The following is a 23,545-nucleotide window of genomic DNA, read 5'->3' on the forward strand; positions in this document are numbered from 1 at the left end:
TTACCTCATGTGATCGACATGTGCTCTGTCGGAAGTTTACCGACATCTGCCGAGTGACGGCAACCAATCATAGCGTGCCACATATTTTTCCGAACACTTCCGATTCAAACTCGGACATTTGAGTGTCGGTGGCAGGTGGATGGGATTTCCCGTGCAAGGTTTTTCCCGGAATGGCAAAAGGTAAGTTACAATTTTTTTCTTTTTAAACAATATTGGTGAAATCCTTCAAGAAACAAAAATAAAGGGAATTTAGCCCAACATCTAGGAACGCATCCCTCGCGTTAGTCGGGATCCGACTGTACATATTTTTGCTAAATTGAATTTTAAATAACTTAAAAATTGACTTTTGCATTTGCATTCAAGCTAAAAAGTGTCAAGAGCTGCATTATTTTTACTCTCAAAAAGGCAAAACAAAGCACCATAAGAAAACCATAAGAAAATAATAAATCAGACAGATCAACCATAATTTTTTTAAATTTCATTGTTGGCGAATGCTTCAATAAAGAATACTTCCTCACCTTAATAGTCTGCATAGTAAGATGCGAGATCAAAGCTCGAAGGCGTTGGGGCAACGGCAATTTCTGGATTAAGGCATCATTTTGCAAAGCGCCGTAGGTTGCAAGCCTCGCCAGCAGTTGCAGAGATGCAATTTTTTGAGTCACCCAACCAACATGGATGATGCAGCCAGTGGCAATGAACAGTCGCTTGTCGTTATGACCCCAAGTCATGGCAGTGACAGGACTCTGGAAAATCATTATTGTGTAGCGAGGAAATAATTTTTTTACAGCTGAAATGGCGAATTTAGTCAACCAAGAATAAATGGCAAATCCGATCTTGCATTCATTTCTGTCTGCCTTTTCAAACCACAAGGAAGAGAATTTCGTTTTCCTTGGCATTTTAATAAAACAAATCAATATTTACATTTTTAAAGCAAAAAGTTAGTGACTAAATTTAAAAATTATAAGTACAAGAAATAATCCAACTTCACTGGACAGAAACACACGGCAAAGTGACTCTTTGTAATGTAAGAACAAACTAATAATTTTAAAACTACAAGCAAGATAAGCGCTATAAAAATAAATATTACTTCCCACCTGGAGACAAATCGTTTAAATTTTGTCTAAATAAATTTTTTTAACAAAGTGTTTATATTTGAGCTCTAACTCAACACATTGTAGTTATTTTATTTCAACTAGCTATGATACATTTCACCCCTTCCCTCCTTCCCCCCCCCCCTCAGCCACGGAACTGCAATTTGAGAGGAGGGAATACTCCCCTCTCTGGTTCACATTTTTTTCATTTCTTTTCAAATGGCAAACAAATCAAAAACATCAGATCATATTCCGTTCCCTTAACTCTTTTTCTGCAAAATTTGCAGCACATAGCTGTTTTTATTTTCTTCATTATTTTATTTTCAAATATTTTTCGCAGAAAAGGAATGATTGCAAGAGTTACAAAGTATAGATAAAACAAACAGCTTTATATTGAGCATGTGTTTTTGTTAAATGCTTCCCCCCCCTCCCCTTCTCCAGAAAAAAAAAAGCAGCAGCATGAGTTTTTCTCTGTTTCTTTTTCAGAAAAATTCTAAGAAATCTACAAAGTTAATTTTATCCTAAAATATAGGTACATCATCATGAAAAGTTTCTTTTTTAGGTTGAATTTTATTTATTTATTTATTTTTTTTATTTTTTTTTTTCGTAAGTAGGGAATAAATAAAAGTTTAGAAATTTTAGGACCAAACCCGAAATTTTAGGAATTTTAGAATTTTTAGGACAACTCTAACTCCCTGACAATATTGTGTATTTAAAAATACATAGTAAAAAGATAAATCACTTTTAAAAAAAAAAATAGCAAGAGGCAGTGCTACACTGGGAAAAAAATATTTTTGGGGGGACTTCTTGGGTAAGGGAGAATCGCCAAAAGAAAAGGAGGTTTAAAACCAATTTACACTACGTCTGCATTTTTTTGCCCAACAAAAAACCAAATAGTTTGGGGAATAGTATACCCCCAGCCCAACTACAGTCTGTCTCTGGTTGCTATAGAAGTAGCAAACCTCCAGTTTAGACAAGTCTATCTGAACTAGGGGAAACAGTAAAAATTTGATGCGCATGTTCCGCTCATTTGAATTTGACTCTGCTTCATTTAGAGGCTAACATACATCTGCAAAAGCCGACATCCCTGAAAATTAATAGATGTCTTTTAATTAATCGAGTTTCTGTCTATAAACCTGGTACCAGCCTTTCCATCTCATTGGTGGTCAGACAGTACAGCACTTTTTAAAGGCAAATAAAAAGTACTTTTTCAGCATCTTGAGAAAGTTCATATATCCTCTCCTCCATTTTATATATCATAAATCTTGATGCAAGACAAAATAACAGCCTCAAAAGGAAAAGAAGTTCACAATAATGAATTATTGTTTAAAAATTTCTTTTAGAAGTATTATTAGTGATTACTAACAAGTTTTAATGAAGTGCTAGTTTACAATGATATTTTTAACAAGAAGAAATAGATATTGTTGGGTTCAAAGGAATGGAAAGTATAAAGTAATACAAACAAACTTAACATCTTGATTTTTTTTTTTTTTTTTTTTGAAAAATAAAGTTAGCAAAAGATAAAAAACTAAAATTAGTAATGCTAGCATTGAAGTTCTAAAGTAGTGAAAAAATATCTTAACACTATGATGAAATAAAATGAAAATAACTTTAAATTATCAAGAAGGCTGAAACCACATAAAAGTTGAGGGTTACTCCCTTTCTCCATTACGAAATCCCTCAAAACATTTTTTTTCACAATATGCAAGTTTGTCAATAAATAACAGTAAAAATCTACAATCACATTACTGATTTCAAAAAAATTTTGAAGCAATGTATTGAAACATTTAATAAATCTTTAAAAAAATCTTATCACAGCAAAAAGTTAATAATGCCTACATTTATGAATGGTGGTGTCTCTTAGTTTTAAAAACAATTGCACCCTTTAAAATCAACCCTTCAAAATCTTTAAAATAAAAGTTGAAACAAATACTAACACTGTAAAAGAATTTTACATACTTGGGTACACGGTATTGGAATGAGGAAACGTAGAACACCACTATCATTATAAAAGTGCAACATATTGACGAAATTCCCTCCAGTGGAATCAACGGACATTCCGGCAACTGCCAAAAGCTCTCCACTGTTAGCCCACTCCATTTTGATTCCTGAAATCAGTAAGAAAACAGTATTAACATCACAAAAATATAACGGCAAAATAAAGTCTCTAACAAAATACTACAAGGTGCACAGCTTCATTTCACTTTTCTCAACCGGAGACCTTTTATCATGAAACCTCTATAGTAGAACCTCTCAATAAGGGACCCTTAAATAGAGGTGTCCCTTCTTCGGAGGTATAAGAAATGATACGTGCAGTAGATATTAACTCAGTATAATTTCGTAATAAACATGAACTATTAACATTTAATATAAAACGCTAAAAATGATTTATTTCCTTTGAATAAAATTCAAAATTATCCAAATTTCAAAATTTATTCTTTTAATAATAAAAATTTGATAATGGAAAATTTTTGTAACATACATGAATTATTTTGAAATAATTCCTTACATGAACTTGTTCGACTCCATGGAATTTAAAAGTCAATACAATATAATTTTCAATCAGAGTTCACATTTCAAGTTTTTACACAAAGCTATTCAAGAGCCATTGACTATCCATCGGCTGTTGGCCTACTTGAATAAATTGCTGAGAGGGAAAAACATGCCTGTAAATTTTGGCAAGAATTTTACAATACATCATACCAGTACACATAAATGTAAAACTTCCACCAATTGAATTTTACGTTCTTAATTCCAGTAAATTCAATATTTTATATGCATTTATACATTAATTTTTGTAAGCTTTCTCTGTAACTGTCCCTTAAATAGAGTGTCCCTTATTTAGAGGCAAATACATGGAGGTCCCAATTCAAAGGGACTGGGACCAGAAAAAAATGTCCCTTAAATAGAGTGTCCCTTATTTAGAGGCAAATACATGGAGGTCCCAATTCAAAGGGACTGGGACCAGAAAAAAATGTCCCTTAAATAGAGTGTCCCTTATTTAGAGGCAAATACATGGAGGTCCCAATTCAAAGGGACTGGGACCAGAAAAAAATGTCCCTTAAATAGAGGTGTCCCTTATTTGGAGGTGTCCCTTAAAGGAGGTATTACTTATTTAATTCTGATAGGAAGCACCAGATGCACATTTCATTATTTTTGTGTGAACTAAGAATCCTAAGATTTTTTTTAATTACAGTAAAACCTCTATGAGCGGCCATACCTCCGTTCCCTAAAATTTCGGCCCTTCAGAGGGGTTGGCCGCTTTGAAGGGTTTCCGTTACAATATATGTCCGTCCACAATATAAGTTTTATAATCTTTACTAATAATAAAGTTCAAAGTCTTTCTGTCAGGATGTCTAGATGTCTGGATCTCTGTGACGCGCATAGTGCCTAGACCGTTCGGCCCATTTTCATGAAATTCGGCACAAAGTTAGTTTGTAGCATGGGGGTGTGCACCTCGAAACGATTTTTCAAAAATTTGATTTTGTTCCTTTTCTATTTCAGTTGTAAGAACATTTTCCGGAGCAAAATTATTATGAGATGGACGAGTAAATTACGAAATTATCATGACGTGGAATGGATGAGCGAATGAACATAGCCAATTGGCGAGAAATCCATCATCCATTATTTATAAATATATAGACGAACCAAATTACCTTTTTAATTTTCTACTACGGGCAAAGCCGTGCAGGTACTACTAGTCATTGATAATTCAGTATTTCAGAATCAAAATCAAGTAAATTTTCCAGATCAGTTGCAGGAAATATGAGGACTTGCTTGTTTTAACTTCATTAGATAGCTGTTAGTATATCAACCAAAAAGCTGATAGAGGTGGTAAATGCTATGTAAGTATCCTGCAATCAAACGTTGAAATTACTCTAATAAAACCGGTGTTGAGTTAAACTCAATCTTTACTAACAATAAAGCTGAAAGTCTCTCTGTCTGGATCTCTGTGACGCGCATAGCGCCTAGACCGTTCGGCCAATTTTCATGAAATTTGGCACAAAATTGGTTTGTAGCATAGGGGTGTGCACCTCAAAGCAATTTTTCGAAAATTTGATTTTGTTCTTTTTTTATTCCAATTTTAAGAACATTTTCCCGAGCAAAATTATCATAAGATGGATGAGTAAATTACCAAGTTATCATAACGTGGAACCATAACATGGACAAGGCAATTGGCGAGAAATTCACCATACGTTATTTGTAAATGTACAGGCGAGCCAAAAGACCTTTTAATTTTCTAATACGGGCAAAGCCGTGCGGGTACCACTAGTACATAATATAAGCAAGTCAAACACATAAAATGAAGTTTGAGACCTTTCTAAATGGGAATTAGCTTAATTTGTAATTATTGTGAACATTTTTCGGATAAAGGATACAATTTGCGACTTAAGTTTTTACTTTGCTCCAAAAGTTGTTTTTTAATTTGTTTTTCAATTCAAATGCATATCTCTAGCCAATTTATTAGTCATTGCATCTGAATGTTTGATGACTTTATCTATTATCCCCAAAACCACTTCAGTTGAAAGTTGAGCTTGTTGATTACAAAACGTGTCAGTAAATTGATCGTAAAAGGCCGAATTAGTGCCTGAAAGGCATAAAAATGTTGTTGTTCAAAACACTTTAATGATCCATACAGCAACTGATAAGTTGATTTAAACCAATTCCAAATTAATATTAGATTTGAATAAAAACGCTGTTTTTTGCTGACTTGTTGACCAGAAGACGTTTCTCTCAACTGGCACTGTAATTATCAAAGCACTTCATTGCTGTTCCGTGCTGATAAAAATTCAAAATGGTACTCCATTAATTCTCTCGCAGATTTTCCGTGCCCATATTGCTCAAAATTTCAACACGTTGTCGAGATTCATAAAAATTATCTTCCACAGTGTTGTTTGCAACTCAGATACCACATACACACCGACCAACTAATGAAATTAGCACAAGTAAGACTTTTGAACTGAAGGCCTTATTTGCTGTAAGTCTCTTTAAACTGAATGGCTGTAGATTAGAAACAGAAAGTGAATAAATTTTCCTGAAAAATTGGGATGTATGTATCCATTCGACGGCCATTCAGAAGTGTTGGGTGGTGTTTCTAGGAGTGTCTTTTAAGTCTATGGGCATCTGTGCCACAAAAATTTGGCTGTTAAGAGGGGTGGCCGCTCAGAGAGGTTTCACTGTACTTTCTAAATATTAAACAGGGTTGGGTTTCTTTTGGGACAGTGGATGTAATTGAAAGAAATAGAAAAAACTAAAACAAAACAAAAAAAAACTAAGGAATAGAAGGAATTGGATGAATCCTGCGTAGAACAAAACAGTTGTTAAATGCTTAAAATACACCGCCAGCTCAGTTATTCCATCCGAGGACTGCAGTTTCGTGCTTTTTAGCACTCATCAGCACGGAATAGGAATCACATGAGCTGGAGGCGAAAAACCTCATAAGGGAGCCAAGAGAGCCAAACAAACTGGTAGCTAATGCAGGATTAGCAAACCAGATGAGCGATTGCAGCAATGGTGCAGTTCAACTGAAAGATTGATGGCAAAGCATGGTATTTTGTAGTAAGTTACCGCCCTAAAGTCAGGGCTAAGGCAGAAATACTTAAAATACACTGCCAGCTCAGTTATTCCTATTTAGCCTTATAGTGCTAAAAGGCAGTTTCCTGCCTTTTAGCTTCTGTAGCAGCCTCTGTAGCAGTTTCCTGCCTTTTAGCACTCATCATTAGCACAGAATACGAGAGCCACCAGTTTGTTTGGCTCTCTTGGCTCCCTTATGAGGTTTTTCGCCTCCAGCTCATGTGATTCCTATTGCGGGCTGATGAGTGCTAAAAAGCACGAAACTGCAGTCTTTGAATGGAATAACTGAGCTGGCGGTGTATTTTAAGTATTTCTGCCTTAGCCCTGGCTTTAGGGCGGTAACTTACAACAAAATAGTTGTTAAATGCTTAAATATATTACCTTCCGGGCAATTCCATGGTGTCAGACGTAAAAAAATGAAGAAATATTTCTCAGTTTTAATTCCATTTACCAAACATAAACTGTTCCAAAATGATCAAATTTATTTACAAGATACTGACTACATCCCACTGAATAAAAAATCATGTTAGTTTTCCAAAATAGATCCCTAAAGTATAAATTTAAAAAATTTAAAGAGTTGGTGTCGGACGTAAACACAAAGATAGTAAAATTGGTGGTTCACTTAAAAATGATTAAAAGTCTGTGAATTGGCTTACATTTTAATTTTAAAAACAGCATAATTCTAAAGTACACTTATGATTGATGCATATATTACAGTTTTCAAATGATATTATAAGGAATAAAATTATTTAAAAAAATATTTTTAGCTTGGTGTTGGACGCAAATTTTCGGTGTCGGACGTAAATTGTTCATATTAGACGTAAACGATTGCTCTTAAATGTAAATACATAACAATGATTACAGTTATAGATATGTAAATTATAGGTTACATATACTGAAACAAAATTTACCAAGTAAATTCAAAAGTAGGGTTGATTGGGGGAAGTGGGACACTGGGGTAAGTGGGTCACCCCCCAAAAACTGAAATATCCATATGGTTTTTATACTCTTTTACACTGATCATGTCATGGTTCATCATAGTGATTAGTTTTGCATATATTTGGGTTAAGTGGAATTTTTTTTAGGTCAGAGAACTTAGTCAAAAAAAAATAAATCTGAACAATATTTTTTGGCGAGTTTAAGCAGCATTTTTCAAAGAAGTGTTTCCCGGTCAGCATTTATTTTTTTATGATCATTAAACGTTCATGTACAGTTTAACTTAAAGTGCATACTGCAGTCAGAATTTTTGCGTAAAATATTATTAAAAACTGTTTTAGAGGAGGGGGTCCAACTTACCTCGTAAAATTTTGCTATAAGACGTCCCCACACTATGGGGTAAGTAGTCCCCCCCCCCCCCCTAACAGTGAGGATTTAAAAATCAAAAGCAACTTTGATGAAATATTTGTATTACTGAAATACAAGACAACTATGATGACTTAGTAGGAATTGATAGTTCGGCTACAAAAGCTGGTGATTAGTTATTTGTGAAACTTACATGAAAGAAAACCATCAAGATTTATATGGGTTGAATGTCGATAATGGTTCTTCCTGAGCCAACTTTACATAGACGCAGTCATTTAGTGTTTCTAATTTCTTTTTACACTTATAGTTTTGGCAAATTTGTCAAAATTGATCTTAATCAACTGTATTACGTTCATTCAACACACCTTTTCTCAAAAGGGGTCCTACTTACCCCTTTTAACTCTAAATGTGTATACAATAAATTCACTAAGTTGTTTTTTATGCATGTTTCACTTTAACTTTGAAATTAAAGGCAAAAAAAGGAGAAACACAGTTGAAAACATGACATTTAAAGGAATGTAACAGTGTCGGAGGTAAAAAATTTTTTACGTCCGACGCTTAGATTTTAGTAAAAAATATTCACTTGTTACAAAATGAAAATAGGTTACATCAAAGAGATTGAAATTCTTACTTTGTACCCAAAAATACATGTATGTAGCTTTAAAATTATTGGCTCAGCATAATTAACCCATTTTGGTGTCGGACGTAAAACACTTAATGTACCCCAGAGGAATTCTTTTACAAATCAAAATGAATTATATTTTGACGCATTTTTGCAACATCCCTAGCAACACTCTGTATCTTTAAATGGTTATTCATCTCAATTCATAATAATAGCATGAATGTTTTGGAAAAAACAGAATTTCTTCGAGAGTTTCCAAATATGGTTTGAAAATACTCAAGATGTTGACCTTGGTTTAACCTGCTGTAACTTATTTATAACTGAAGTGATCAAATTTTAGACAGGCATTTCAAAATATACAACTCTTTACCTTTAAAATGACACCTTATTTGTTTACATATTTTAATTTTAAAAATTTGATCATCTGGTTGACCTTATCATGGAATTGCCCTTCCCATAAATAAATTCTTAGAAGAATAATATCAAAGGTAAAGAAGATGGATCCCATCATAACATGAGAAAAGATATTTTTGTGGAAATATTTTGCTTTTCATTATGAACTTTGTCTAACAGGTATTTATAGAAAATATTTTTCAGTTTTTCCCAACAAAAATACTAAATAAATGTTATAAAAATACAGCTTTGTAACATAATTATATTGATAATATTATACTAAAAATTTAATTCTTGAATTAGAACATATATTTATTTATTCCAGCATTTCTATAAAAATGCTTAATTTTAAGTACTACCGTTCTAAAAAAATTTTTTGAAATATCTTTTATCTTATGTAAGTCAACCCAATGAAGCATATGTGGTACAGTTAGTAAATAATTTTCAGAAAAAATATTTCTTCAATTAGTTTTATAATGAAAGCTTAGAAGACCTGGAAATTAGCTGTGAAAATTTTAATTTCATTTAGTTGCAGCTGAGATTTTTATTGCAATAACTTCATCTAGAATATCTTTTATGAAATCAGTACATATTAGTATGCATTGTGGGCCGTTTAAACTGAAGTACATAAGTTTTAAATCTTTTAATTATTAATTAATCATGTGTAATTAATGTTTATAAATCTGACAACATATACTTAAGTTATTTTTCAAAAATATATTTACTTTCTCAAACAAAATGTAACTTAACGAATAAATTTCTTCCAATACTTCCACTCGGGGGGGGGGGGGGGGGACATTTTTTTTCGGCAGGTTTTTTTAACATGGCTTTTTTGGATTTGGAAGATACTTGTCAACCCTGATCTTATTTAAAACTTTTGTTTATGAAGGTATACTACACAAACTGAGTATTTGGAAAGAAGAAATGTTAGAGCTTCGTGCATATGACAAAATAAGCTCATGACTTTTATCTTACTTTCTTTCCTTTCAAGCATTTAAATGTTATAATTAATCCGAAAGATGTAAAAACTACCAAATTTTGTACAGTAGTAAAATTTTATCCCATCCCAATATTTACTTCTGCACTAACAGACATGAAAAATTAAGTTATCATCAATAAATGCTTTTTTTTGATTAATGACATAAAACACAAACTGAACCACAGGGAAATATAGAAACACAATCAGTGTAAAAATGAATGCAGAATTTGCCTGCAACAGAGCTAAGGCCAAAAAGATTTGTGAACGACGGCCGATTCATACACTTCCAACACAAACTGCAATTACACTTTTGATTAAAATAAATTAATATTAAAAGTGATTTAGTTGCTAAAATAAAAAGTAAAAAAAAATAAACAAATAAATAAATTTATGTCCTTCTAAAACTTTCGTTTATAGACTTAAAAAAACGTTGGAGGTACAATTACTAAAGGGAGAAAAATTCAGCAGCTTTAAACCAGCATTTCAAAATTCATTAACATCAACTCTCAAAAGTACTGACACATGCATAAAACGAGAAATAAGTATTTTAAATATGAAACCAGACTTATGAATTAGAATAGTTCAAAATTAGATGGTATACTTATGAACTAATAGAGTAAAAACTGAAAAATCATGAAAAAAATAGTTAATACAGTGTCAACTTGTAACAAGAACACGTATTTATTGCTCTAACAAACCTAAGAGCTTACAAATGCTCTTACTTTCATATCAATTTATCAGCAAAATTCAAATAATCCTCAAAGAAAGCAAATCTTAGCATATTGCAGTTTAGAGTTTATTTTTAACTATTTAACATTGCCTATTTCCATACTCAACAAAGTTATAATTCAATATCGAGTTGTAAATGCAAAAATGCAAAATTCAAATGTATCATCCATGCATTATAAAAGCAGGAAAAAGCAGAAACCTTTCAAATTTGTTTCAATCACGGTAGGTGTCAAATCATCATAACTCTTCATGAGATGTATGGTACCACTGGAATAACAAACAGCCAAAACAGCTGCCTTTGTATCAGAATCTGCAAAAGAAAAATAATTTTGAAAATTGATAAAAGCAAAGATGTAGGCAAATACTAAAATACAGTAATGTTTATTAAGGTATATTTTTACCATGGGGGATATCCTTTTAAAATAATTGTAGGATTGTAAAACAAATGGTCACATAAAATTGCCAATAAATATAGAAGCAAAACTTGTTTCAAAAACTGTCCTAAATTTATGCACAATATTATTAAAAAAAATAATAATAACTGTTGATAAATTAACAACTGTAACTTAAAAAAAAAAAAAAAAAAAAAAAAACAAGTTAAGCCATTTGGAATCTTATACATCAAAATAAAACAAAGTATTTGAAATGCAAATTTTTTAAAATTACAAAAGTTTGTAAAAAATCCTTGAGTGATGGTAAACAAGCTGATGTGGGCCTCATGTGTGGGTGTGTCATTTTCCCATTATTGGTAATTTTAATGTGATTCAATAGTTTACTCTCTAAATATCACAACAGTGGCCAAATTGAAACAAAATTTTTTAAAATATCGCCAAATTTGTCGCCAAGTTGGCGACAAAGCTTGGCAATCAAAAGATTGGTGATATATCGCCAAGTATCAGCCAAATTGTAACACCACTTGAGTTTACATCGAAATTAACAATGATTTCCCCCCAAAAAGGGACAAAAGACTCGCCATAGAAACACCCGAATGCAACCAAAAGGGGAGGTGCACAACTAGACCCCACTACGAGTCTACGTACCAAATTTCACCTTTCTAGGACATACAGTTCTTGAGTTATGCGACATACATACGCACATACACACAGACGTCACGAGAAAACTCGTTGTAACTGGGGAATCGTCAAAATGGATATTTTGCGTGTCTATACATTTTTAGGCACCTATCCACGTGTGGTCGAGTTGAAAAAAAAACTCAAATTCATTCAGGAGTGAGCAAAATGGAAATTAAGGTCGATTTTTGAGTGAAAATTTTTTCGCGAATACAATACTTCCTTTTTTGTAAAAGGAAGTAAAACGAGTTCCTTCTGCATTCAGTGGTTAAAATATATGAAAATCATCTAACAAAATCTAACAAATGCAACCATCACAAGCTACTGTTATTGAAGGCCTCCGTACAAACCTGATGAAACAATGCAAATTCAGTATTTTTAAACAAAGAAAACAAGGAGAGGGGATACTGTAAAACAAATACTCACTGCAGGTAGATGGAACGGAAGGATAGCTCTTTTCTCCTTTGTTGAAGTAGCTGAAACTATGACGATCATCATCGTATGATTCGTCCATCTTGAATTTTTCACAAGACCATGCCATGGAAGCGATGGGAGAGTCGGTTTGCAAGTTGACCTGGGCCACAATGGCTCCATGCACATCAATGACAACAATGTGACCTTTTGATGTGCCAAACATCACCTATAACAGAACATTGGAGCTAAGTTATTCAAAAGATACAAGCTATGTTAGAAGTAATACATTGCTATCATTCGAAGAAAGTTTACTAAATCCACAAGATACATTTATTGGATTTCCAATTAATTATTTTATTATGATTATACATAAAACATTTATAAAATTATGTCAGTAAAATTCAACCAAATGAATTTGGAATCTTTCAAACAATTTTTATTATTTTTCATTGCCACTCAAAAGTTCAAATGTAATAACTAATTTTCTGCACTTTATGACTTTAGAGTGAATACAGATGGCATGATCAAAGTCTAAATATAAAAATATATTTTGGGAGACATTTCCTGAATTAACGTTACATCAATCCACTTTCAATCTTATACATAGCATGCAATGCAAATAACACAAAGAAAAGCTTACCAACAGAACAGGTAAGCAAATATAGAAGACTTTTTAGGAGGGTAACAAAATAATTCAGCATTTATATCTATGAAATTTAACAGAGTGCAAGGGCGCTCATATAGAGGGGCAAGGGGGGCAAGCCCCCCCCCCTTTTGAAATGAGAAATTCCTTGCTTTTAGAGCTTTTTTCTTTGCAAAAATGGTTTAAAAAAATCTTTTACAGACATTAATGAGCAAGTTATTAAAAATATCAAATTTTAAAATGTCTAATCTGTACTGAAATCGGTTTCCATTGGTAAAATGTTTTGCTAAAACATAAGGAAAATTTTTGAGCGCCCCCCCCCCCTTTAAAATTTTGCATATGGGCACCCTTGACAGAGTGGTCAATTATCAAACATGAAATGACTAAATACAAATAACAATACATACCAATAAATTTATAGCTAATTTTATCATCGCTGAAAAGAATCATATTAATCCTTCTTAGACACTAACTGAACATTAAATAAGCTATCCATTAATGAAACAATAAATATTATAATTGAAATGCAAAAAGTCCACAAACTTGCATCCTAAACTGAATTGGGCTTTAAGTACAGTAAAAAAAGAAATGTTTGGGTCAAAAAATTTAACTTACATGCACAATTTTCAAGAACTCTCATTTGCAAACTTTCCGTTACCCATATTTATTCAATACAGTTTTAAAATCGTAATGCTGGCCAAATTGAGCTGTTAATTACAATTACATATCATAAAACTCCACCATGTTCTTTATGATGCAATAGATAGTTTCAGCACATAAGTTATTGCATTTGTTGGAAAAAGAAGGTATCTAGCATCATACTTCTATTAAAAAAAAAACCTGCGGATCAATGAAATGATCTTACATGTTGATCATCTGGCGACCATATCCCACAGCTGATGCTGTCCTCCAGGTTCAGCATTGAGGACCAGTACCGCTGACCAGACACAGAGCCAACCAGGACAAAGCCATCTTGGTAGCAGATCAAGGCCATCCTTCCATCGTGGCTCCAAGAGAAGTCTGTCACTTGGATGCTACGATCGTTGATCAGTTCGATAGACCATCGGCCTTCATACTTGATCCACACAAATATTGTACCAGTATTATCACAAGACGCCAGTTTCTGATATGGCTCATTCCACTTTACTAGTACAATCTGTAATAAAAATATTTAACAGAATATTACAGCTGTATGAAGCATGCAGTGACTGATACAAAGAGAGGGTCATGGAGGTAATGACCCTCCCTAAACTGCCCTAAAAAACAGTATCCGTTCACAATGTTTTCAAACACTTTTTGCATAAAATGAAATCGACTACAGTATCTTTTCAATTCGTTAATTATTCTTGAAAGTAAATATTTGCTACCTCATTTTGTCGCTTATGAAATTAAATTGCATATTTATCCCCGATTAAGTGCCGTATTCCTTGCTGATTTGGTGCTTTTTATTGAGCCCCCGGCAGGTTCAGAAATTTTTCGCACCCAAAACCATAGGTTCGTTCAAGGGGGGGGGGGTGTAATCTTCAACATGACAACCCCCTCCAAAATGGATTTCTGTATCCGCCCCTGAAAGCATGTACAATGCAGAAACAAACAAAGAGATATAAAATAGATAAGATGATTGCTTTGTTATTAATTTCACCAAGGGCTGTCAGAGCATAGGTTTTTCTCCCAAGTACTTGAGTTCGACCGCAGGTTCTTCAGATTTTGTTCGAAATTCACAGGTTTGGGGTTTATTCATGAAAAAGATAAATTTGTGAAATATTTTACCAATGAAATATAATATTTTCACTAAAATATAGTTTCTTGACTAAGCAGTCTAGAAATGCACAATATCTTTAAAAAGGTAACGAAGGCACCAAAAAAAGAACTTTGCTCTAGTCCTGGATGATTATTTCTCCCTTTAATTCATAACTTTCCAGCCATCAAGTACTACCTGTATGATTGTATCAACTTTTTTTTAGCAATAGACGATTTTTATACCATTTTTTAAACAATTGTTCTGAAGTAATAATCATTAAAAGATCAACTTGAGTATTTATTATCAATTTTTCACTCATTGGAGGGGGTTCTGAATAGTATTTTTAGAGTACACTATTGCTCTTAGGTACATGAGCACCAGGTGTATTCAGCAAGCTGCTGTGGCCCTGTGCTTCTTTTTTCTATTACTCATGTGAAGCACATTGAGCAAAGCTTGAACTATTGCACCCAGCAACAACTCTTCTGTTAGAAAATATTTGCCTCTTAATATTAACCTTTTTTGATGTTATCATGTTCATTTTTTATTGGTAGAAATTCCTTATGGCCCATCTTATCTTATTTCAAAATATAAATTTTGATTCCAATCCTGTTCAGAGTTGTTAACCTCAAAAACGGATCATACCTACCAAGTACGTGATTCTGATCTACACCTAAAGCACCAACTATGCAACCTATCTGGATCGGTTTTAGGGATCATGATTTGATGGGGTAATTTTCTTGGTTGGCAGGGGCCAGCAGAAGCAAATTTATTATTAGTGATACTTTTTTTACTTTGAAATTAACACTTTTTTTTGCATCAGTAAAATGTTTATCTTCTTTATGCTTATAAGAATATATATATGCTTTTGTTCAGTTTTGGTCTCCTTATCTTAAGAATGACATTAATGTAATTGAAAGGGTTCAAAGGCGAGCTACAAGGCTAATAAATGGACTTTGTCACTTAGACTATAATTCCAGGCTTAGAAGGCTAAAAATGTACAGTCTTGAGCAAAGAAGAGACCGAGGGGACATGATTCAGTTGTTTAAATTTATTAAAATGAAAGATGTTACGGGGCTGAAGTTTAGCACTGAAAACAAGACAAGGGGTCATTGTTTTAAGCTATTTAAATCTCAGGCTAACATGGATGTTAGGAAAAATTATTATTTTAGCAGGGTAGTGGAACCTTGGAACAGTTTACCGGAAGAGGTGGTAATGAGCAAGGGAGTAGATAGTTTTAAGAGGGCCATTGATCTTCACTGGGGATTGTAAATTGACTAGGACCAGTCTAGCTGGGCCCAGAGCCTGTTGCTGGTCGTCACTTTTGTATTTGTATAAATTGTAAGAAAAACATAAAAATTAGGAGTTTTAATTAATGATATTGTCATTACATAATGACATTAATTAAATAAAAGTTAATTATGAGATCAGATTTCGTAAGATAGAGGACATGTGCCAAAGCCACTAAAGGGAACGGTCATATTTTATTGGTTTGGGGACAAGGAAGAGCAATTTATTGCACTTCCAGAAACAGAAGTAAAATATAACCTACAGCAAGAATGGAGATCTAGCAGCATTTTCAAGTTTTGAAAGTGATCATGCCACTTAGTTGCAATTAATGTTAAATTATATCTGCATTGGATTTTCAATTTTTTGTACAGGGGCAAAGACTTGAAACTCACTATCCATCTGCCCATCGCCATCTTTTTCCCAAGTTTCAGTAAATCAAGTGTTTCAACTTGATTAAAAATGCAAAAACAGAAATAGGGCAAATTTATGAAACATAAGTCAAGTTTAATTTTAAGAAATTCTACTGTGCAACTTGTTGCTTTGAAGAAAAAATTTAGTCACAGTTACAAGTCCCAAAAATTATTTTAGGCTCTTTAATGACATCAGAATAATTAATAAATAGTGTGAAAAATAAGAGCTCATTCTGCATTTTGAAACCAAAAATTATGACTTAACGCCTAGCTTCTCAACTCTGATGCCAAATTTGAAACCTTAAGCTTTGTGGGTAGGATAGAAGCTTTTCTTTCCTAACTCATTGTGATCAAGATCCTTGGTTGAATCAAAGGATATTTTTCAAGTAATTTTAAAATGCATTAGTGTTTCAAATTTTCTTTCGTATGGTACTTAACTCGGATCTTTTTAAATATTTCTGGAAGCATGAACTGTTTTGCTAATGATGTAAAAGTTATGGGGACTGTCGAAAATGATAAGAACAAGTAAAACAGCTTCAAGAGGATTTAGATCACATTACTAAGTGAGCAGATAAATGGGGTACGGCAGTTAATGTAGGGAAATGTCAAGTGCAACACTTAGGTCATGGAAATGAGCTAGAAGTTATAGTTTACAGGGTTCAGTCATTAGTCAGGCAGAAAATGTTATGGATCTGGGTATCTTAATAAATCAGGACTTCTTTAGTTAACAGTGCAGCATTGCAAGTAACAAAGTCAACAAAATGCTTGGGTTTATCAATAGATCTATTTCTAACAAATCTAAAAAGGTTCTTCTGCCTTTATGTAAGAGTTTAGTAAGACCTCATTTGGAGTATGCTGTTCAGTTTTGGTTGCCTTATTTGAAGACAAATATTTCTTTATTGGAAAGGGTTCAAAGAAGGGTAACTAAATTAGTAAGGGGACTTTCAGATTTAAATTATGATACCAGACTTAATAGGCTTAATATATAGCCTGGAGCAAAAGAGAGTCGGAGGGGACATGATTCAGTTATTTAAATTCATCAAAATGAAAGATGTTAATGGATTAAATTTTTGCACGGAAAGCAGGACGAGGGGCCATTGTTTTAAGCTATTTAAATCTCAGTCTAACTTGGAAATCAGGAAAAACTACTACTTTAGTAGGGTCGTGGGCACTTAGAACAGCTTACAGGAAGAGGCAATAATGAGCGGGGGTGAGGGGGGATAGCTTTAAGAGGGCCATTGTTCTTCATTGGGGACTGGTAAATTGACTAGGACCAGCCTAGCTGAGCCCAGAACCTGCTGCTGGTCGTCACTTTCGTATTTGTATAAACATGCTATATGGGCAGTGTACAGAGCAGTTTCTATTTTAACTTCTCTTTTTAAATAAATCGTAGACACATACATTTAATTCATTAAAAATGACACTTAGGTTCTTCATTTTTGAAGCCTAAAAACTTACACAAGGTTCCACAATGATGCCTGGTGTAAGATTTTGGGTTTGAATTCTTACTTCTAATACTGGGGCGAGTGGGGGTTGATGATCTTCCACAGCAATATTTCATAACTGATGGCTCAAAAATGCAGTTTTAGACAATCGCTGGTACTTGGAGATGATGACTTGAGGGAACAATGTCATCCAGGAGAAAATTTTCAAAAATGATAACCCAATTTTCGAAAAATGTTTGTAATACTGTCCAAAAAATTCTTGGGAAAGAAAACACTCGAAAACGTGAACATTTTCCCGATTTTAGATCAACCCTTTAAAGCTGATGCTATAGAAGTAAATACTTACACATTCTACTATAGTTCTTCATGGTCTGACTGTGAAATAAAGGCTAAATAACTACAGTAAACGGCCGAGAGTTGCGAACTCATGCTCATCTTTTTAAAAATAATATAATATTGCTACAGCACAGAATTTTATTGATATTTAATCAAAAAATGGCAACAAGTAACAGAAATCCTAACCGTGAAATCAAACCTTTTACGAAAATGGTGATCGAAAATCGTGATCGCAGAAGAGAACACTTTTTGTGCAAAAGAATAATAATCAGACATTTTTTAATACAAAAATTTTCATTACATTTCAATTTCCTCCTTTTCATTATGTTTACATTGAAAATTAGTAGCAGAACGTTACCGATTTTTTCAGCAAGTAAAAATTCTACTTATATGAGGGTTTTCGATTTTTTCCAGATTTTCCTCCTAAAAGTAAGGGTGTCGACTTATACGCTAGATTATAAGACTTATAGTCAGTAACGCTAAATGACTTTTCAAATGAAAAAAGAAAAATTAAATGTATTTAAATGCAGTTGTTCTATATAAATCCCCCCCCCCCCTTTTTCGTGCACTGAACAGGGATGTAGGCGAGAGCGTTGTACCTCGGGCCGTTTGTACCTTGGGACACAGCTAATTTCTACGAACCTATTTTTAGTAGCCATGTTTTTGTAATCTCTAATAGTAATCTTCACTAGTAAACGGTGCTACAGTAAAAATCAGCATCAAATGAGTAAGATTGACGATTTTGTGAGAGAAAGAAAATTTTATGACACCAAAGTAAATATTTTCTTTGTTTTCATTTCATTTTCTGTCTTAGTATTTGTAAATTTAATCAACTGAATTTTATTTTGTTATTAAAGAAAAGTACTTTAAATAATTTGCTTTTGAGAAAATATTGATAGTGTGTCTAGGTTGACCATCATTTTGGTTTATCTTAAACCATATGACGACTGTACTTTGGGACAGCCAAACATTTTCTACCTTATGACCTGTTCTAAGGTACAAGGAATGGTTCTTAATGATTAAGATATGTTTAGGAACATGGAACAATGTCCTAATCTTATGTAGTCTTTTAAACAAATTTAACGTTAGATAATAATTCATAATTCATCATTCATAATTAATCATTCATGATTTTATTCGCTATCATGAAAAATATATTTTTTTGGTTTCTGGTGAAAAATTGGTTCAAGTATATGGCTGTTTCCTGAATTATGGAGATTTTCCCTTAGTACAACAGGATGTGTTCCAAGGTACAATAGGATGTTGTACCTTGGGACAGCTTGGAACTATTGCTTTAAATGGGTATCAATATTTTATTTTCAAACTGTCTGAATTTTAAAAAATATATTGCATAGAAGTATGTTGGTGTAGTTTAATGTGACTTTTAGATTTAAATTTTATTCAAATGATTGACCTAAAAAATTAAAATGTGAAAACTGTCCCAAGGTACAACACTCTCCCCTACATGTTCATCATGTCTGATCAGTGATGGATTTACAGGTTTGGGAGCTCATTGTACTGAATTGTTACAGGCCCCTTCGTCTACCTCTCTTAAAATAATAGTTAGGAACCTCAAAAGGGACCTGTTAACCTATATCGTGGGGCAGTGGCGGATCTAACCGATCATTTTGGGAGGGGCCATCCAAAATTTTCGAACAAACTATCGAGAAACATTGTTAAAATGAATGATTCTAAAAGGAGAGTGAGGGTGTTTGGAATCCCCCCTTCCTTAATATTTTACCTTAGACGCTCTAACAGGGTTCATACTCAACTTGGAAAATCAAAAGTAAGGAGTTTTTAAGGAGTTTTGCAGGAGTTCATTTTATTTTTTAAGGACTAGTTACCTGTTTAAAGAGGTATTTTTAAAAACTTATTTCAGAAAAAATATGTACAACTCTAATATTATTTATTATTGTTTTCATACAAAACATTGAACGCACAAACATATTAAAATTATAGTAAAATATGCATTTACTGCATTCTCTTTGACGTGAGCCGCCTCGGTATCAAATTCAAATGCAAGGGGGGGGGGGGGGTACTAAAAGAATTTATAGAAGCAAAAAAAAAACTTTAGAATGGTACTTTAACAAATCTACAAGATGTTATTTTACAAATAACTATCTACATAATCGTCATAAATTTGAAAAAAAAAATTCGGATGTGGGGAAGAATTTGTCTAATGAAAAAATCAGATTTCCGGTATTAGCAGACGAATTAATAGCGGAATTTTGGTAAAATTAAGTACAACTTAATCACTCCTATCAGATTGGCGATAGAAAAACATCTTTAAGGCCATGTAGAATAAAAAAAAATAAGGAGTTTGTAAGGAGATAATAGCAAAAGTCAGGAGTTTTAAGGGCCCTTATTTTCTTTTCTTAAAAAGCAGGAGTTTATAAGGAGTTTGTAAGGAGCGTACGAACCCTGTCTAAACATCTAATTTTAAGCTATTTTTAAGCGATGGAGGATTTGTAAGCTCTCCCTCCGAAAAATTTCGAAATTAAAGCCATAAAATACGCAAATTTAGGCTCTCTTTGGTCTCGTGAGCAATAGGTGACTCTGAGGACGACAGCATTTAGAGAACGTGCAAGTGTCTAAAGTTGGAATCTAGATATGATGTAAAAAAAGGAGTAAAATTTTGGAAATAGTTATTTTTCTAATAGTTATTTTTCCAGGAGAGAGAGATATAATTTCTCTCCCAATTAAGGCCTGAATTTTCCTCTAATGTAAAAAACATGTGTTAAATTTTGTTTTTTTTCTCATAATGTTTTCGATCTTTTTATTCTTTTTTAAAAAATCCTACAATCACAAGGCTTTGGGAGGGGCCATGGCCCCCCCCCCCCTCTAGATCCGCCCCTGTCGTGGGGGTTCCTCGAACTCGCAAACTAGCTCAGGGTGGCGACAGGAACTGTGAAAAAAAGTTCCCAGACTTTTCCCTGATTAAGTTCACTAAATTTCCATGATTTACGTTACCAATAATAATGATTTTCTTTCTTTGCTCTACTTGAAATCCATTGTATGTTTGTATAAAATGCAGTATTCTAAACGAATTGAAAGTTTAATTTTAGCAATTAAATTTAAAACGCGAAGAAGTAATAACTTTTAAGCTTTTATAGTATTAATTCAAAAAACCAAAGATTTCTTCTTGAAATCGTGATTACAGTACGCTAATTACTTCGAGACAACGGAATAAAGGCAAAGGAGCTAAGGCATTAATGAAGGCTTCCTCTTTGCATGTATGGTTGTTTATTTTACGTAGCATTGAAAGCGTAAAAGGAAATTTCAAGCTAGGTAAAATAAACAACCTAACAGACACAGAAGCAATCTTAGGAAATTCATTCTGTAGTTAATAAGTAAGATTCAATACTTTGACATTGAGGAAAAAAAGATGCACAAATATGCGGCAGTGTATAATCGCACCTCATTAATTTTATTTATTTATTTTTTTGAACAGATAATTGGCGGAAAATGCGTAGGGAATTAGAGTACTTAATTTTGTAAAGCAAAAGGCAAAAAAAAAAATTTTCTTCATAAAATCAATTTTCCCTGATTTTTTGTAATTTTTTCAAAATTCCCTGATCTGTCGCCACCCTGTAGCTTCAAAGTTTTCTCGAAGATTCCAGCAGCTGAAAGATGCGAACAAGAAATAATCAAAACTGACCTCTTAGAATGGTTCAAATTTATTGAAATGGGAAGTGTTGATACGGACAAAATATTTGACCCTCATTCGAAATTAAAGTTGACCAACCAAGCTGGGCTCTAGGCTGCCTGTTATCTTAGTTGTGCCGACTCAGTAGAATATTGATTCAAAAGATATCGCAAATCGTAATGCGGCAAAAACGCTGTAATTTGTCACTTTGATCCTGGATAATGGAATTAAAATAATTTTTTGTGGCCAATTGGCTATTTCGTTAAGCAGGCCTGACTGAATATGTACAATTCAGAATCATGTCCGAACATATTCACATTAAATTCAGTTAATTAGTTCAGAATTAAATTTTACATTTAATTCAGGTCTTAGTTGGGAGAGAAATTATATCTCTCTCTCTCCTAGAAAAATAACTATTATTTCCAAAATTTTGCTCCTTTTTTTACATCATATCTAGATTCCAACTTTAGACACTCGGACGTTCTCTAAATGCTGTTGTCCTCAGAGTCTAGAGGGCAAACAATAAGATGCTTGGGTTTATCAATAGATCTATTTCAAATAAATCTAAAGAAGTTCTTCTGCCCTTATATAGAAGTTTGGTAAGACCCCATTTGGAGTATGCTGTTCAGTTTTGGTCTCCTTATCTTAAGAAAGACATTAATGTATTGGAAAGGGTTCAAAGGCGGGCTACAAGGCTAATAAGTGGACTTTCCCACTTAGATCATGATTCCAGGCTTAGAAGGCTAAAAATGTACAGTCTTGAGCAAAGAAGAGACCGAGGGGACATGATTCAGCTGTTTAAATTTATTAAAATGAAAGATGTTACGGGGCTGAAGTTTAGCACTGAAAACAGGACAAGGGGTCATTGTTTTAAGCTATTTAAATCTCAGGCTAACATGGATGTTAGGAAAAATTATTATTTTAGCAGGGTAGTGGAACCTTGGAACAGTTTACCGGAAGAGGTGGTAATGAGCAAGGGAGTAGGTAGTTTTAAGAGGGCCATTGATCTTCACTGGGGATTGTAAATTGACCAGGACCAGTCTAGCTGGACCCAGAGCCTGTTGCTGTTCGTCACTTTTGTATTTGTATTTACACCATAACTGATTTGATACAATACAAGAAAGTCCATCCCAAATAAGACCATAAACTGGTCTTCCATTGGTCCATTTGGTCTTCAAACTTACCTCTGCTCTGTGGCCTCTGAGATTATAGTTGGATCTTAAAGGTAAGTCAGCTATCTTCCTATTATGGCAGGATGTGAAAGTCACCCCAACAATGCTTCTTGCGTTTCCAGTAGCGAGCCAACCATCCTGATAATAATGGACCCTGTTCAATTTCCAGCCATCCTCGTCCGGCAAATCGTCCGGCACTTTTCCCATCCATGTCAGGCTTAGGATCGCACAATCCGTTCTTGTCGAATTAGTCCTCTCGAAATGCAAATGCATATCGCTCAGGAGAACGATCAAGTTTCGAGTTTAAAATCCAATTTTCGCGTCATTGTTGGTATAAATTAACTACCTGCAGCAACACGCTTCAACGGGATGAAATTCACATAACGATTTGCAGCTCGACACTGCGAGTTTCACTTCTCATAAACAATTCAGAGAAAAACATTATATCCATATGAAATTCCATTTTATACAAGAATAAAACTAAAAATAAAACACTTCGGGGCACAACATGAAACACGTCTGGAACATCACATATAAAAGCTCAACAGCAAGTAGTTTTCCGCAGACGATAAATTTTAGTTGTTGAGTAAAACATGCACGCGTACACCCTCTCAAAATAAGCACAGAAACACATAAATTAGCAGGGTAGTGAACTTTTTTCTCGTTCACATGCTGGTGACCAAGCAATCGA

General features: G+C 33.6%; 1 protein-coding gene across 1 annotated transcript in view; it reads right to left on the reverse strand.

Annotated features, from left to right (window-relative positions):
* Positions 1 to 23,127, reverse strand: part of LOC129227773 (tubby-related protein 4-like) — a 52,278-nt gene extending 29,151 nt beyond the window's left edge. Inside the window, exons 1-6 of the mRNA XM_054862380.1 lie at positions 22,867 to 23,127; positions 13,683 to 13,973; positions 12,190 to 12,400; positions 10,890 to 10,982; positions 3,051 to 3,199; positions 519 to 743 (exon numbers count right to left, since the gene is read on the reverse strand). Coding sequence (XP_054718355.1) covers positions 519 to 743; positions 3,051 to 3,199; positions 10,890 to 10,982; positions 12,190 to 12,400; positions 13,683 to 13,973; positions 22,867 to 23,127 — 1,230 coding nt within the window. The remainder of the gene's footprint in view (positions 1 to 518; positions 744 to 3,050; positions 3,200 to 10,889; positions 10,983 to 12,189; positions 12,401 to 13,682; positions 13,974 to 22,866) is intronic.
* Positions 23,128 to 23,545: the final 418 nt, after the last annotated feature.

Source organism: Uloborus diversus, chromosome 8 (genome assembly GCF_026930045.1).
Source record: "Uloborus diversus isolate 005 chromosome 8, Udiv.v.3.1, whole genome shotgun sequence".
NCBI lineage: Eukaryota > Metazoa > Arthropoda > Arachnida > Araneae > Uloboridae > Uloborus > Uloborus diversus.